The following is an 18,801-nucleotide window of genomic DNA, read 5'->3' as shown; positions in this document are numbered from 1 at the left end:
GCAGATTTGATTGCACCAGCGTCTATTATCTGACCACTGTGCAAACATGCATAGGAACAAATGAAGATGCTTATGTAGCATATGTATGTTGCATTCAAATTCCAACAACAGTCTGAATAAATCCTTCTTTTTGGCACCAGTTTAGTTGATCATTAAAATCAGCATTGGTTGACGCTGATATAGTTAACCGTTGTCTGAACTGGAGCTGCCACTGTTCAGCTCAGTAAGCTTTTTGTCAATTGGTTATAGGCCATGTCCAGCTAATTTGTTTAAGTTTGAAAACTCTGTTTTCAGTTTTCTAATGTCATTGTTTCCATCGTGGTAACAGAGAGCATTTTCGAAATGCTCAGTTTTCGGTAGAGGAAAACACCGTTTAAGTGTGGATGAGAGGTAAAAACGTAGAGAAATAAACGCGTTTTCAAACAAAAATGTACAACGTATTAGTGTGGATGTGGCCATAGTTTCACATAGCCAGACATTTGACAATTGGCATAAAGTCTGGTTCACTTTTGCAGATTATTCAGACAAAGAACTGCCCAGGAACCACCCAAAGAACCTTTCTTAGAAAGGATGAGACCATCTGATCAACATGTAAAGCAACTGATCAGAGTTTCGTTTGTTTTTATGTGCGGTTTAGGGAAGTGTTTGTCTGCAACCGACTGGACAGAAAACACTTTAAAGTTAGCGCAAATGAATGTAGACTAAAATTTAAATTTATGTTCAACTGACTGTTTCCTTATATGATATATAGTTCCACACAAAACTCCAAACTTTGGCAAATCTGGTACTTTGTGGATTAATGGAAGATGGAAGATCCTTAAGCCATCTGGGACTGTTTTTTTTCTTCTTGATACTGCCTACTGTTGTTGTGCTTGTTTAGAGGCTGGTCGGAAGCTGCGGTAGCAGGCCGGGTGTGGACTATATTCTTGGGCAGAGACTCAAGCCACTGGTAATAGACAAGATGGAGCATTGTTGACTTTCTTGTGGAAGCTTGAGGGAGAAGGAGGGAGTATTTCGGGCAGAAGGCAGCACCAGGGTTCCTCTGAGGTGGAGGTTGGCCAGATGTGCTCTGAGAGGAACACATGGGAATCTTTAGGCGGTTGTGGAAGTGGGAAAACAGGAACTAGGTTGAAAGGTGTTGTTTGAGGAGGGCATGGAGTGTAAAGTGCAGTAATTCTCTGTGTTCTTTCTCATCCTATGTCTCAGTTTGTCTCTTCCTGCCTTCCGCCACTGTGAGGAGCTTTGAAGCTTGTGTGTTCTCTGATGTTGTGTCAGGGTTTTGCTTTCTCACATCCTATGTTCCCTCTAAACTGTGCGCATGCGTGGCTATGCACTACTCATGTTGGTTCCGTGCAGAAGGTGGACTCAAATACATGTGGGGAAAAAGCTAGTGATAAGAGTTGGTCTGAGTTGAAATGAATGGACATGGTTATAATTGGAGTCTATCCGATTGTCTGTTGATTTTATGTATGGAACTGAAGCTGTGTGAAATCCAAGCTGGTCTCATAAAATCATATTATTATACGTATATTTTACGTACATTTTGATTTTAACGTGCCTCGATGTAAGTATCGCGGCAGTTTCCTGATGAAATAAACACAAGGGGACATATTTTAAGACTTCTATGTCCTACGCACAGTGCTATGCGATACATCGTACTCACAACATCAGTGGGCATGGCAATGAAGGTATTTTCATACAAGTATGCAAGTCCTAGGCATTAGTGGGTTGGCAAACTGGCGTGCACAAAGCATGAATGGGTTTGGTCAAGTGCAATTTAATTTGGGGGCTGTTCTCTGGTTAATACAGCATCTGCATCCTATTATATATTCCATTCCCTGTCAAGCAACATTGATATAAATGAATACAGCCCATTCATAAGAATTTGGTAGTGTAATTGGGATACATGCAATGCATTAGAACAATAGAATGAAACGTGGAGCAGCTGACGAGACTTGAAGACATGGTGAAGTGAGAACCCAAGTGCAGTTTACTTAATTCCAAACACGTGAAAGTGTCAAAATGAATACAAAATAAAATAGAACATAAACATGAACTTCAGTATAATGAGACTATGACATAGTCAGCCTGAATGTCAATACAGTACAATACTGTATATTCTATATATACTATATATACTTTTTTTATATATTTTTTTATTTTTTATTTTTATTGAATAATGTGTATCTATATAGTGCATATTGTATACTGTACAGTGTATGTTATTATTTGTATATTGTTGAGTGTAATTATGTGTATATCAGATGTTTAAATTGTGTTGTGTTAATTTGATGTTATTGTAATTGGTATATGTCTCATCACTGTCACGACTGCTATGTTGATCGGAACTGCACCCAAGAATTTCACACACCATTGCACTTGTGTATATGGCTGTGTGACAATAAAGTGATTTGATTTGATTTTGAAATGAACAATGACAAAAACCATGAACTAGAACCATGACCAAGAACAAACTATGAAACAACATTACAATCCCAATACATGACAAAAGACAAAGGCAAACATGAGGGCTTCAATACAAAAACAGCAAATGTGATAACAAGACTTAAAACATAACCAATCACAAGACAAGATGAATAAACCAATGACAAGACTAGAAAACACAAAGAAGAGAAACATGAAGCTAGACATGACATTGACAAAGAACTTCAAAATAGAAGACATGAAACTATACTAAACAAATCACACACAGACTCCACATAGGAATATGGACTGAAAAATGTAGTGCTCATCAGGATTAATTGGATGTAGACTCCGTTATATTACAGAGAATGCAAGTATAATTAATCATTTTTATTTACTGACACTCAAATCATGGCTAGTATTAACAGTGATTGTCAGGGACATAATTTGATGTTTCACTATATTTTCAGAGTTTGGACATTACTGCTGGTGGAATCCCCAAAATGCAAATGCAGGATCTGAGTTTAGACTTTGGCCGAGAATAGACGTGGTTCTCAGACGTCGTAGTGCAATGACCTATTTCTCACAAAAATAGCTAAATGTGATTTGCACCACTTCAGTACCATACAATACACCCATAGTTTGCACTGTGATGTTGCAAACACCCCCATCCATGCCCATTTGTTCTTTGTGCTGGCACGAATATTGTGCTTAGTATTAGCGCTCTCACGAAAATTGAATAAGACACAGCACACACTCGTTGAGCGTTAAGCCTTTTATTCACTTTCACACACATCATGAGTAAAGCAGCACATTATCAGCTCAAAAACACGTACTTTTTCCCTGTTCCTCACACGATGCTACCTTATGACATCAAAACACTTTTACTATAGCAAATAACTTGTAAGGCGATACATTTTAAAGGTTGCATTACATATCCAACTACATTGATTAGCTTGTTTGAGTGCAATCAAATTGCACAGTAGCTAAACTGATAGAGCATTGCACTATTGATGTAAAGGACTCGAATCCTGAAAAGTCGACAAATGAGCGAAAGTGTCATAGAAGCACCACAAAATTATGTGGTTGCTTTAGCAATTGCATTTTTCATCTCACATTTGTTTTTATGACACAATTAGTTAGATTTAGGATTAAAGGCCGTCGCACACCGGATGAGAAGCGACATGCTGCGTCGCGGCTAGGACATGGCACAGGTATCAAACACAGGGCACGTCGATGCAGTTCAGGTGGCAGACAGTACACACAAAAGTTACCAAAGTTTTTCACTTCTTCAAGAATGAACAACACTAGAGTAAATAATCTATGTCCTCTGATAATGATATGGGTCAAATTTAAAGGGGTCTAGAAATGTCCTTGATATTTAAACATATGAGTATGTACTATTCTATATATATAAAAAAAAAAATACTGTAAATTTCAGAACTGTGTGTTGGTGATGTCAGGAGACTTTGCTCAGTTGTATTTAAATGCCCCAAAACATGTGTCATCGCACCCTTGGCCGCCCCACCCACTGGCGTTCAGTTCATATTGTAAACAGAGAGGGAGAGAGACGGGCCTAGTTTGACCGGCTATTCCTGAACACCAAACAAATCCAAAATCGTGAGTAAGCAGTTTCATTCATGAATATTTCATATGTCATGACTGTTTGACAGTTATGGTGCTGATGTGCTTGAGTGAACATTTTAATATATTCAGATTCAATGTGTTGGATGTGCGTTATGTGTAAACCCTGAAATTTAGTTTTATAATGTTGTGGAGAGCTTGTTTATTCTCTTCTGATTGAGTTTGAAATATGGCTGATATGACGATGTTAGCAAATTAGAACAGTGGGCTGTTTACATTGAAGTTTAATGGAGCCACTGAGGACAAAACTGAGCATTTCAGACAGAGGGCCAGAGACAGGGTGGAAAATTATAATTTATGATTAAACTATGACAGTTATGGTGCAAAAAACTTTACTAACATTATCAGTGGACCTCAGGGAAGATAATAAAATTGTAAAAAAAACATTTGTGAGTTGCATGACAGAAATTCGTGCAGCCTCCGTAGTCGTTGCTGGATGCCACTGACAGACGCCGAGCGGCAGTGTGCATACCTTCATTGAAAACAGTTGTTTTGAATTTTAGAATGTACCATGTCATCCGCCAGACTCGCCCAGTGTGCGACCCCCTTAAGGTTTAGGGTAGGTATGTCTGTTTGGGAGAACATTTAACTCTTTTTTTTAAATTCATGGGGGCACATACAGAAGGCCAAAGTGGTCTTGTGATCTCGACCCTAGTAACCTTGGGTTTTCTTCTTTTTACTTTCTTTTAATCATACTTATTTCATTTTTATAATAAATGTATGTTTTATATTTATAATAACACATGAATGATTTATAATCAAAATTCATCTTTAAATCTAGATCATAGATAAATAATAATAAAATAATAAAAAAATGCAAACATAGATATATATACTGTAGGCCTATATGTATAGTTTCCAGTTTTCCAGTTTCTAATATGTTGTATGTAGTCTCTGCTCAGGTGATTGAAGAGTCAACCCCAATAGAAATAGGTTTTTCTCAGCAATAAATACGAGGGGAATATTTCTCACAGCCCATGCTCTCTCACTGTGAATGAGATTCCATGCTAGTATCACTACATCAGCTTGATTACATGTTGGATTTTGCATCCTTCATTAGCATGTCAATGAATGGAAAATCTGAAAATGATGAATGGAAATGAAAAAGTCACACCAAAACTCATTGAGGAAAAGACTTAAATGTGGGACTAGCACACAATTCTGGTTGAACCTTAATCTTGATTCCACTTATTAACCAGATTCTCTATGGATGAATGCATTTATGAGTGCCTGATTGTGTATGTTGTTGTGATCTTAAAAGTCCCTGTGAACTGCCTTGACGAGTGCAGTTTAATTTCCAGTGTTGACGCATTTCCAATTGAAAAAACAAAACAAAAAAACAACAATAGCCTTTAGTATATTAATTTGCTACTTGCTACAGCTAGTCAGAGGGAGATAGTATTAGGGGAAGCATCGTTGTCTTTCTAGAGAGCATTTGGTTGGACAAAATGAGTGAGCACATTTCAAGTCATCAATATGTTTGGCCCATTTTCCTGTATAAAAGAGAGGCTGTAAAATATCTGCTAAAAGAGCTTTTTGTCAACATTTGTGTACACTAGCATATAGCTTCAAATCTAACAGACATGGACTAAGAGACACAAACTCTTAATTTGATGGTCTTTCAAGCAAAACTGCAATATCATTCCATGTTTTGCAGTGGAAAATCCCACAAACTTTCTCCAGTGCCACACGCACACCAAAGACACACAAGACAAAGGGCCCTTTTGAAATAGTCAGGTTTAGTATGCTACTTTTGTGATGGACTCCAAGTTGTATGACATGCACTGAATGGATCACCATAAAGTATTCAAGAGATCTGCTCTCCGATAAGTCCCTATGCATTTGAGTGACATTATCAACCCCTTGTCCCACACTTCTTTGACCTACCGAATGGAGGGGATGTATCTTTTTTCATCCTTGTTGGTCTTTCATCCTTTATATGTAACACAGCACCTTGTTAATGCTATTGAATGTGCCCAGCTTTTTTATTTCTAAAGACATCTTATGCCAGGCTAGTTCAGTGCCAAGTGGGATTTTGCTGTACATTGATTGGCAGGCTGTGAAGCAGAAGTGCTCAGGTATTACACCAGAGTGGGTCTGAGTGTTATATCTTAGTGCGGTCACAGCTGTCAGCTCAAAATGAAAAGCAATCAGCTGAATCCACCACACCAGCTCCCATGATAATTATTGTAAATGGGTTCCATGTAACACCCCATCAGAATCCCCCTACAAGCTCTTCATCAGAAGATGTTGCTCTGTGCCTACTGTTGGTGTATAGGCCTGATAATCAAAAAAACATTGTTTTAGTTTTGTTAGTGTAATGTCAGCATCAAGTCCAAAAAGTCTGTATAGTAGTCATATACATTATTTTATCATGTTAGTCAATATTACTTGTACCAAAAAGTCCTAATTGAATTGAAAAGTCATGAATTAAACCAGTAATAGTTAAATTTAATATTTATAAATTAATTAAAATCTTTTTTTAATTATTTATTAATATTTATATTTAAATGACTCAAATTCATAAATGTAATTATTTACGTATATTTTAAAATTTTTATATTTTGACTTTTATTAAAAGGCACATTTTATTCATGTCAAATGTAGTAACCCTAGGGGGAGTAACCCTAAAAAAAAACTTCTTGATATTTGTGACTTAAGATTTTTGATATTTGTATATATATATATATATATATATATATATATATATATATATATATATATATATATAGCGTTATATTGTTTTAGCTAATGTTTTAAAATACATTTTTACAAGATTTCTCATTTTTAACACTTTGGACAACCTTAATTGTCAATGACCTATATACATAAACAGTATATACTTATATATACAGTACATATTTTACATATACTGTCTTATATACTGTATACAGTAACACTTCCACATAAACACTCACTTCACAATTGAAATGAGAAGCAAAGTTTACTTATGGGTTGCAGGTTTGGTGTCCTATATTTGGTGCTTCCCCATCCTACAACCACAGCCTCTTTGCAAAGTCTGCATTACATTTGTAACAGGTTAACAAAACAATAAAGGCTGAAATGTGCCACACAAAACAGCTATGGTCTGACAGAAACGATTAAGGACCTTCTTAAAGATACAGTACAAAATTCTCCAAATTTATTATTATTTCTGGAATAATATCTTTTTCTAGTGTTTAAGAAAAATAGTAGCATATATGTCCTACTTCCTCCGTATTACTCTTCTGTTACTGGGCAATTCAATTTGCTGAACACTGATTAAGCATCTCGATATGTGAATGTGAGTGGTTATTTGTTAATGTATTCATCTATCTGATGACAGATAGTTGCGAAAGTTCATAAAGAGACGTTTTTACAGCTTAGTTTTGAAGGTGCACTCAGTAAAATTTCTGTTTATGTTCGCTAACACCTAGCGTAAATATGTATACATGAAATTCGCTGCAAATAGTTTGCTGCCGGTAGTGTTGAACCTGCAGAAAATCTTTCTGGCAACAATGAAGAGTTTGCCGCAAAGCTCATTTGCATGTGAAAATTAATGAGGCGCAAATTTCTGGCAAGTTTTCAGCAAGTTTGCGGCAACTTTTTTGTAAATGAAGATAAGTTGTATAATACTGTATTCGGCAGGTCATGTGATCTCAAGGTCATGGTGCTCATGAATGTGCTCTCAGCACTATATGTAGAATAAAGAAGTTTTTGTCTCTGAAACAGATATGACTCTACATTATATAAAAATAGTTTTCAAAAATACTATTCTATTATTATAGTTTCTTTCTGTTTAAAAGTTTTGCAATCAGCAAAAACATTACACCTTTGTGTTACACCTTGAATGCACTTTTAATGGATGGTCTTTTTTGACTAGTAAGAATGTTTTCAGTTCTGAAGGATAAAGTATGTTTACATAGTGTAATAAACTTTATCTAAATAATAATACTTACCCAATAATATAACCCCTTTGAACAACACAAACAACATAAAACATCATAAATCTTATGCCAGCTCTCGGCACATCAGAGCTTCAAAAATTAAAAGCTTCTTCTCTGCAACAACAGGAAATCTTCAATATGCAGCTGGTAGAAAAAGCACAGAACTTGCACACATATGAGAGGAGTTCCCTGGTGGGTACACCTGCAGAAGTGCCTCCATCTTTAAACTATCAGGAACCCTTGCAGATGGCTCTTCATTAACATGACTGCCATCCCCAGCAACTCACCTTCGAATGGGATTTTCCATGTTTGTCCATGAGCCAAAAATCTTAAGAAGGATGTTGTAATTGTGATGAGCTGCTATTGTGTTGCCATATAATGGGGTTTAAACACATTTTTGCCTTCACTAATTGATTTTTAATAGTCTTGCTGTGTGACAAATTAATTTTAAAAGTACAATATGAGGTCATGAAAGCTGTATGCACAATAATTATAAAAGAATTTGAAATGCTGTTTAAAATGGTTTTGAATGGAGTACAGCATGTTACACCGCAGGATGTCAACTTCCGAAAATTATTTAATGTCAAACTATCCATGTGCTATAAATGGGGCTTACAGCTGGAAACTTTTATCCCCTTTTCTCCTAATTTGGAATGCCCAATTCCCACTACTTAGCAGGTCCTTGTGGTGGTGCGGTTACTCACCTCAATCCGGGTGGCGGTGCACAAGTCTCAGTTACCTCCGCTTCTGAGACCGTCAATCCATGCATCTTATAACGTGGCTCATCGTGCATGACACCGCGGAGACTCTGCATGTGGAGGCTCATGCTACTCTCTACGATCCACGCACAACTTACCATGCGCCACATTAAGAGCGAGAACCACTAATCGCGAACACAAGGAGGTTACCCCATGTGACTCTACCCTCCCTAGCAACCGGGCCAATTTGAATGCTTAGGAGACCTGGCTGGATTCACTCAGCACACCCTGGATTCGAACTCGTGACTCCAGAGGTGGTAGTCAGCGTCAATACTTTTAAGTGATTTCATGTTTAGTTTTTCTGACTCTGACTGATGAAGGGTTCTATCTGTCTCTGTTTTGTACAGTTTCCTGAGTGTGGTTTTTATGGGATCTATGACAAAATCCTCCTCTTCAAGCATGACACCAGCAGCAATAACATCCTGCAGCTGGTCAAGGCAGTGTCCGACATCCAGGAGGGAGATCTGGTGGAAGTTGTTTTGTCCGGTGAGTTGCTGAAAACACATGCCTATCAGCATGGGTTATGAATAACTGTGAGTCAGCCAAAAGCTTAGTGGAACCTTTTACCAGAACTAGCTTTGCCAAAGACCCATTCTGACAAGTTTGGCCTTGTACCTGGTGGAGCATTTCACACAAGATCATCTTATTTGTGCATGCACCATTAATGTGACATGATGTTCGAAGTGGAAGAACAAATGTAGCCAGATGAGGGTTGAGCCTTTAATAAACACAGAATTGTTCTGAGATAATGCTGAAGTAACATATTTGATACAGACAACTGTGCCTTTGACTCTTATTTTTGCTACACAAAACAAATTGTGGTTGACAGAAATCATGTTTATCCTCACTCGCAGTCATATTGTGTTTTTAGCCTTGCATAGTTTTGTTCATGGTGTTCAAGGATGAAGTGATGTCAAGAAACCTATGTTAGCATCTTGCTAATTTGGCTAGCTTCAACCAAATGACAGATAAATTTGCTCCAAAATACAGTAGAGTGTGCTTGGACGCTTTTTTGACATCAAAAGCAAAATATATTGGAATTGTTTCCTCTTAAAAGTCCATATGATAAGCCTACTTGTTTTGCTATGCTAACTCTGCACAATTATAGCCAATGGTTAATAGCATTTTATGATTAGCATTTAGCATTGTTCAGAACTTCAGGACTGAGCTATGTTTCATTTTTGCATCGCGACATACCAGTCATACTTTGTTGATAATTTATTGATATTGTTGAGTGATGAACATAAAACCTGAACTATTAGCACAAATTTTACGATGTTATCTCTGTCCTTATCTCCTGACCTCAATTTGTGATTGTTCTGTATGTGTTGCAGCTGCTGCCACGTTTGAGGACTTCCAGATTCGACCGCACACGTTAAATGTGCACTCGTATCGTGCACCGGCCTTCTGTGATCATTGTGGTGAGATGCTTTTCGGACTGGTTCGTCAAGGGCTCAAATGCGATGGTGAGGATACACATGTCTTTATGTCATTATCTATAAGTATGATAAGTTTTCAGTTTCCTTTGACTCTATCACTGACTTCTTTTGCTCTCTCACTGTCTCCCCCTACAGGCTGTGGGCTGAATTACCACAAACGCTGTGCCTTTAGCATTCCCAATAACTGTAGTGGGGCTAGAAAGCGACGCTTGTCGACCACGTCTCTTACCAGCAGTCAGTCTATGCGTCTGTCCACCACCGAGTCCCTCAGCAGCCTCAACAGCAGCGTGACATCAGAGGAAGCCAGCCTTGTCCGATCACACACCCATTCGGTACAGAGCACACTAGCACTCATACACTGAAACCCAATAAAGCAAACAATAACACTCAGAATATGATTGACCAAGAATATCCTTCACATTAAGAAAATGAATAGGGTCTATTTTGATTTCATTTTGACTTTAAACATCAGAGAGATAAATATTCCTTTCTGGGATAGTGTGTTGTAGTAGATAAATATCTAGGTGAAGGCTTAAATTCTGCAAGGGACAATTATGAACCATCACCAATGTGCCCTTAAAGGGTTAGTTCACCCAAAAAAGAAAATTCAGTAATTTTTTTTTACTCACCCCTGTGTTGTTATAACCCCATATGACATATGAGAAATTGTGAAAAAAAATTGTGCTCAGTAATGTCATACAATGGCAGTTTAAGGTGACCACCTCGTCAAGCTTCAAAAGCATGCAAAAGTTTAATTCAGAGGTCTAATAAATTATTCCATGAGACTCCTGATTTTTATGAAAGCATACATTAAGGTTTGGAGAGAAAAAAAACAAAATCGAATGTATTATTTAGTGAAACATTTGACCGATCGTTGTTCTCTTCTGCATGTTCTTAAGACCGCACGAGAGAATGTTCAAGCAGCCCCAGCTCATGAAATAGGGCGTTCAAGCAACAGCTCGTTTTGTTTATCTACAAACAGGCCCACCACACAACACAGCTGCACACAAACCAGAGAATCAAACTTACTAAATATGTCTGATGAGTTTGTAGTCAGAGAATAGATGCGTTTCTATGCCCAGCCTTATTTATTTGAAACAGAGTTCCCAATCAAACTGAGAGAGATAGAAGAGGCGGGAATGTCTCTTCTCTATTCTAAACCTGTGAGCCTTTGTGACAGACCTCCGACTGAATAGAGCGATACTTCAGCAAAATAATTCGGTAGGTGTAACATTCTTGGCCAAAATCAAGTATTTTTTACCCAGCTAGTGAGATGCAGGCTTCAATATACTGTTATGAGAAAGTTTTTGGACCAGTGCCAGTTCACAGCTGATGGAGTTAACCGGCGCGATACCGAAAATAGAAACCAAGCTATTAACAGAATGTCCTGACACTCATCTTGGCTGGTTAGGACATAAACTCTGATTAACATAAATATAATCTTAACATAAAATTTAGCTTTTGTCACTTATCATTTGCTGTCAGGTTAGGACACAGTGTAACTGTGTGACTGATGGTGTGCTTTTGAAGCTTGAAGAGGTGGTCACCATGAACTGCCACTCTATGACATCACTGAGCACACATTTTTTTAAAAACATTTTTTTTCACAATTTCTCTCCTAATCCCTTTGGAAGAAAGAAATTCCAAAGGGGTTATAACAACACAGGGGTGAATAATTAATGACTGAATTTTCATTTTGGAGTAAACTATCCCTTTTTTTATTCCGGTTTCAATGCAAGTTACTGTAAGCTCAATCGACAGCATTTGTGGCATAATGTTGATTACCACAAAAATTAATTTTGATTCAACCCTTTTCTTAAAAAAAAAGCAAAAATCATTTTTGTGGTAATCAACATTATGCCACAAATGCTGTCGATTGAGCTTAACTTGTATTGAACCCAGCATATTCCTTAAAGGGATACATTTGTCATTACTTATGTTGCTCCTAACCCTTATGAATTTTTTCTCCCTTGGACATAAAAGGAAATTTATTTTAAAAATCTTTATATGGCTTTTTGCCATATAATGAAAGTGAAAAGTGACTCTGGACTGTCAAGCTCCAAATAGAACTGTATCAAATCATTGAGGAATTGAGATTGGTAACTAAGCAATCAAGACAACCAAGAACCCTGTTTCATGAGACAAGCAAGAACTTGATGAGGTTTGATGTTACTGCCATCCAACCTCTGTCGTGTCTGTAACAACTGATAGCCTGCAGTCACTATTCACTTTATTCATTATATGGCAAAAAAATATTTGAAGACTTTTAAAAAATGTTCCTTTTATGTTCCATGGAAGAAAGAAAGTCTTATTGGTTTTGAGCGATATTAGAGTAAATAATGACAGAATTTTAATTCTGGGTGAACTTTTCCTTGTTAGAGTCTAACGCTAAGTTACTAAATAAATAACTACTTACTGTACTTACTAGCTGTAAATAAGTACTGTGTTATGTGCTACTCTGTCTACAGCCCCGCACGCCCAGCGATGCTAGACGCTATTACACCGGGAGGCCTGTCAAACTGGACAAGATGCTCATGACTAAAGTGAAGGTCCCGCACACGTTTGCCATTCACTCGTACACACGTCCCACTGTGTGCCAGTATTGCAAGAGACTGTTGAGAGGACTCTTCCGCCAGGGACTCCAATGCAAAGGTCTGAAAGTTCTCCTGAATGAATTCCACTTTTACCTGCATAATGATTACACACAGTGTATCCTTATTTAAAACACTATATTACTGAATATTTCTATTTGATTATGCAAATGGTTTACTCCTGTTGTGAAGTGCCATTTGAATATGCTTGTGTTGTACAGTAATTGAAGGAAGTATTTCTATTACAGTATATACAAGACTTTCAGAAATGTGCTCAGGTCAAGCTCAGGCACTTAAACCTTATTAAAGGAAAAGTTCACCCAAAAATGAAAATTCTCTCATCATTTACTCATGCCATCCCAGATGTGTATGACTTTCTTTCATCTGTTGAACTCAAATGAAGATTTTTAGAAGAATTTCTCAGCTGTTCTGGTCCATAAAATGCAAGTGAATGGGTGCCAAAAATTTGAAGCTCCAAAACTCACATAAGTCAGCATTAAAGTAATCCACAAGACTCAAGTGGTTAAATCAATGTCTTCAGAAGCGATATGATAGGTTTGGATGAGAAACAGATACATTTTTAAGTCCTTTTTCACTATAAATTCTCCTCCCTGCTCAGTCAGTCTCCACTTTAACTTTCACATTCTTCATGCATATCGCCTCCTACTGGGCTCGGAGAAAAATTTCTAGCAAAAAAGACTTAAATATTGATCGATTTCTCGGCCGCACATATCATATCACTTCTCAAGATATGGATTGAAACACTGGAGTCTTATGGATAACTTTTATGATGCCTCTATGTGATTTTTGGAGCATTAAAATTTTGGCACCTATTCACTTGAATTGCATAGACCAAAAGAGCTGAGATATTCTTCTAAAAATCATAATTTGTGTTCTGCTGAAGAAGGAAAGTTATACACATCTAGGACAGCAAGAGGGTGAATAAATGAGATAATTTTCATTTTTGGGTGAATTATCCCTTTAATTTAACTTGAACAGGATGCCTAACAAAATAGAAAAATTACCTTGTGCTCAGGTCAGTGCCCAGTGCTCAGTGAGCGATGGAGGATAAGGGTGCCAACATTAAGTGAATTTTGATATATATATATATATATATATATATATATGTGCGTGTGTATTTATTTATTTATTTAATCTTTATTATACCGATTTCTGTGATTTTATCTTCTTGGTGGAATGTTTAAGAGTGACAGACACACTAATAATACCACAAAACATCTCAGAATTTGGGAAATATATTGCTAATATGTGCTGATATTTATGCTGTAGTTGTCCTACCAAAAATTATGTTTCATGGAGGACAATGTTACAAAGGAACTGGCTTTTGTTAGTTAAAGACATGTTCCAGGTTCATTACAAGTTAATTTCAATCAACAACATTTGTGGCAAAATGTTGATTATCGCAAAAAAACAAAAAACATAAAACAAACAAAAATAGTGCCTTACTGTAACTGCAAGTTTTGCTTTTTTCATATAAACATCAAAATGAATTTTTGCAATAATTAACATATGCCACAAATGCTGTTGGTTGAGCTTTACTTGTATTGCACCCGAAATGGTTCTTAAAGGGACATCACAAAAGACAAACGGCATTGAAAGAGATATTGATGGCATGGGACAAGGCGACAAATTGATTACCAACTGAAACAATATTCTAAAAAAATAAATAACAAATTTGTTTGAAATATTTCTATTAGAGACAGAAAACAATGAAGAAACACCTGGCATATTGTTTAATAAATGGCTAGATTATAATGTTAGGAGTTAGCACATTGCACCCAGGGACATGACAAAAATGGCAACATCCGCTCAAACCAAAGTAGTGAAGCTGTTTAAAAATTCACTTATCCAATGTCCAATATATTAAGACATACGTGGAGTAAACTAAATGTAGGAGACCCCCCTCATAACACTTGCAATGTTTTTTTCTTTTTTAAGACTGCAAGTTCAACTGCCACAAACGCTGTGCATACAAAGTTCCCAACGACTGTTTAGGGGAAACTATTGGAGGTAATGAGAGCCTGAGAAAAACAGTGTTGTCATAATGGACATATTTAACAAATTTGGAATATTTGTACTACTGTGTCTGCAAACCAGCAATTGCCCTCTTCACCTGTTTTCCTGTCTGTTTCTCAGACATGTTAAGTCCGAGCACAGACGCAGAGGTGCCGATGGACTACAGTAATGAGTATTCTGACCATGATAAGTCTTCTCTGATGGACGAATCAGATGAGGCCATCAGTATCCCTGGGTCCTTCTCCCCCGACAGCAACCAGGACGGAGCCAGTGGTGACCAGAGGTTTGTCAGACAGGTTTTAGACACAAATTAGACAAAAATGTAGCTTGGATAGTTCTAGCTGTAAACCATATGACTTTCTTTCTTCCATGAAACACCAAAGGAGATGTTAGGCAGAATGTTCAGTTTCAGTCACCATTCACTTTCATTGCATTAAATTTTTCATACAATGAAAGTGAATGGTGATTGAGACCAAACATTCTGCCTAACATCTCCTTTGTGACATAGAAACGCCGAAGATGAACATGCAGCAACAAATAAGTGAAGCAAAAGAAACCACAAAGCAAAGCAAGTGAAATCTGTATTGTCAAATATTTTTCATTAAAGCATGTGAAAGACCAAAGCGTGATTCGCTTTTGTTCAGGTTAATCTTTTCTCAGAGCCTGACGAACATTTGCACCATGCTAAATGGTTTTGATGAATCAGGTATTCACTTCCCTTTGTTGCATCTTTCTTGGTGTGAATAGGGCTTTATTTAGTATTCAGTTGCCTGCATACCTCTGTCTCTCAAACACCTTGATCCTCTCTTAAGATCTCATATACTTGCGGTCTGATTGTGTGCTGTGATGTCTCCCCAGTGCTAATATTCCTCTGATGAGGGTAGTGCAGTCAGTCAGACACACCACTCGTCGCTCTAGCACAGCCATCAAAGAGGGCTGGATGGTGCACTATAGCAACAAGGACACACTGGTAACATCCTCTGACTCCCATCTTCCTCTTAACACAGCCAGAGTTCTTTCTCTGTTCCTTCTCTTTACACGAGTGCTTCTCAATTGGTGGTCGGAGGTCTCTTCTGATAGGGTTGTGGCACAATGCTAAATACAAATTAAAAAATGCAGAAAAACCAGGCGATCACACCTTAGATCAGATATTCTTAACTACAGTGTACTTACATTTCAAATTAGGCATTTGACACAATGTAGTTATTGTACATTATTGTACATGTAGTTCTGTAAAACTCTTGTGTGATTCGCATTAGCTGAGGTTGGGGTATGGGTAGGGATAGGGGTAAAGTCAATAGTGTAATCACAGATGTTATTAAATGCAGGTATTTTAAACTGAAGTATCATGATGTTAGTACAATATAACAACATACAGTATTTACACAATAAGTACAGAGTATCAAATGCTTATTTTTTTATGTTGGTACATAGTGGTTAAAGACACCTAATACAAAGTAAGTTCAAACTGGCTTGTAAACACAATAAAGCATATATAGTTTTTCTTAATCAGTATTTAAGTCTTGTTTTCCAGTTAAAATGAATAACTCAAATGTATTTGAGACACACAATTCTGATATTAATACTTATTTTCAGAGAATATATCTTGAATTAAGTAATTTTTCTTACCCATTGGCAATTCGTTTTTTAAGCATAAGTCTAGTAAACTTCACTGAGGTTTATGCTTAAAACAAGGTGTGGGTTGGGATGGGGTATTTGCCAGTGGGGAGTTAAAAAGTCATCTTAAGTCATCCAAATTAAGCAGACGTGAATTTGGAAATGTTGTTTAAAGGAATAGTTCACCCAAAAATGAAAATTCTCTCCTCATGATATCCCAGGTGTGTATGACTTTCTTTCATCAGCAGAACACATTTGAAGAAAAAAAAAAAAAAATTCTCAGCTCAGTAGGTCCTTAAAATGCAAGTGAATGGTGATCCGAATTTTGAAGCTCCAAAAAGAACAAACAGTCAGCATAAACGTCATCCATACAACTCCAGCAGTTGAATCGATGTTTTCTAAAGCGATACGATCACTTTTGGTGCGAAAAAGATAAATATTTTAGTACTTTTTAAATATAAACCAAAGCTTCCCGAGAGGGTGGAGTTCACGTGGTCTCTTATGTGACACATTTGCATCGGCAGGTTACAGACGTAATCTCACGTTCTTCTCTCGGTTGAGACATCCAGGATAAGCACACAAACGCACCATTGTGAGTAAACAAACAGATACAAATACAGATCTAAACCAAAACCAATGAAGCTTCTGTACAGCTTTCCGCCTACTCAGATGTAAACAGCGCTGCTCTTCCGGATGTGTCACACGTGCGTCAGTTCTTGCGTGAACATGCCAACACAATTACGTCATACGCGCATACCGCTGCTGACCGGAAGTGATGTATTATAGTTAAAAAGTACTTTAATATTGATCTTTTTTGCACCAAAAGTGATCATATCACTTTAGAAGACACTAATTTAACCGCTAGAGTCATATGGATGACGTTTATGCGGACTGTCTATGATTTGTAGAGCTTCAAAAGATAAATATCCATTCACTTGCATTTTAAGGACCTACCGAGCTAAGATATTTTCTATTTTTCTTCAAATATGTTCTGGTGAAGAAAGAAAGTCATACACACCTGGGATATCATGAGGGTGAGTAAATGACGAGAGAATTAAATCTGAGTTTAGCTGCCATAAAACAATCAAAATTCATTTTGTTAATTAGTATTTTTGTCTTGTTTTCCAGTAAAAATATCTAAATATTCTGAAAACAAGATATATTGATTTGACAGAAAAGAAATTAGGCCTTGTCAGAGAAATCTGTAAATTTTAGTAAACTTTATACTTAAAACAAGAAAAGAAATCTGCTAATGGGGTAAGAAAAGTTAACTTGTTTTGTTTTTAAAATAAGTTAATTATTTTATTTTTTTACCCCATTGGCAAAAAGGTTTTTCTTGTTTGAAGCATAACACCAAGCATTTTGCTTGTCAAGAACAGTTGACTGGTCTTAAGAATGTTTAGATATTTTTAATGGAAACAAGACAGAAATGATGTTGTGTGTATATTATTACAGTGTATGATAATATAAAAAAAAATCAGTGTTTGATGGGAACACTTTACAATAAGGCTTTATTCTATAAGATTAGGTAATGCATAAGGTATCATGAACTAACAATGATGTTTTACAGCATTTATTAATCTTCGTTAATGTTAAAATACCATTGTTTTAACGATTAGTTCTTAATGTGTTAACTAATGTTGATGTAAAAAAATTTGGGGGGTATTTGTAGAAATTAATATTAAGCAAGATGAATAAATGCAGTAAAATTATTGTTCACTGTTCATGTTAACTATTGCATTACATTCAGAACTGATGTTAAGAAATACCTGTTTGACATTTTTGTTAATCAAAATACTTTAAACAGTTTTTATGTTGTATTGGGTCACCACTTGGCCAGTGCAAAATCTGAGTCCTGAAGAAAAACCAGTTGAGAACACTGCTTTGCAGTTTGCACTATCCTGACCTCACTTCCAAGCATCGCTATTGATATTTATTTTTGTGTTCTGCATCAGTCTGCTCCGTAATATCACCAATCTTCATCTTTATAATCAGTCTATTCTGTTTTGAGTGTCTCCTGCATGGTTACTATTAGAATGGATATTGATTTGTAAGAATGAATAGTGCTAAATGTCACTCATAGCAGGGGTTCGAAATTTATTTTCATGAAGAATGGGAAAAATTGGCCGAGGTATTTTCTCAGCATTGATTTACTGACCTGCTCTTGCCCTCCTGTTATGCTTCTGAATTTCTATGTAACGTTTTTCTCTTCTTTAGCCATTTTCTTTCTAACTTTCCTCCTGGTTTTTCTCTTACATCCTCCTCTCCAGCTCTGTTTACCCTTCGCTTTCTTCTTCCTCCTGTCTGCTGGGGTGATGCTGTACCCCAGCATCAACCCTATGTTGACCTATGACCTCTGACCTCT

At 36.8% G+C, this 18,801-nt stretch overlaps 1 protein-coding gene across 2 annotated transcripts in view; it reads left to right on the top strand.

The window, feature by feature from the left end:
- LOC127429542 (serine/threonine-protein kinase D2-like) overlaps nucleotides 1-18,801 on the top strand; it is a 59,035-nt gene that overhangs the window by 23,834 nt on the left and 16,400 nt on the right. For both annotated transcript variants that reach the window (XM_051678650.1, XM_051678649.1), the window contains 7 exons: nucleotides 9,100-9,238; nucleotides 10,087-10,218; nucleotides 10,327-10,523; nucleotides 12,660-12,843; nucleotides 14,742-14,813; nucleotides 14,940-15,102; nucleotides 15,678-15,789. In XM_051678650.1, the coding sequence (XP_051534610.1) occupies nucleotides 9,100-9,238; nucleotides 10,087-10,218; nucleotides 10,327-10,523; nucleotides 12,660-12,843; nucleotides 14,742-14,813; nucleotides 14,940-15,102; nucleotides 15,678-15,789 (999 nt within the window). The remainder of the gene's footprint in view (nucleotides 1-9,099; nucleotides 9,239-10,086; nucleotides 10,219-10,326; nucleotides 10,524-12,659; nucleotides 12,844-14,741; nucleotides 14,814-14,939; nucleotides 15,103-15,677; nucleotides 15,790-18,801) is intronic.

This window comes from Myxocyprinus asiaticus, chromosome 39 (assembly GCF_019703515.2).
Source record: "Myxocyprinus asiaticus isolate MX2 ecotype Aquarium Trade chromosome 39, UBuf_Myxa_2, whole genome shotgun sequence".
Lineage (NCBI taxonomy): Eukaryota > Metazoa > Chordata > Actinopteri > Cypriniformes > Catostomidae > Myxocyprinus > Myxocyprinus asiaticus.
The sequence above is the reverse complement of the archived record's forward strand: the minus strand, read 5'-3'. Positions and strand labels throughout refer to the sequence as shown.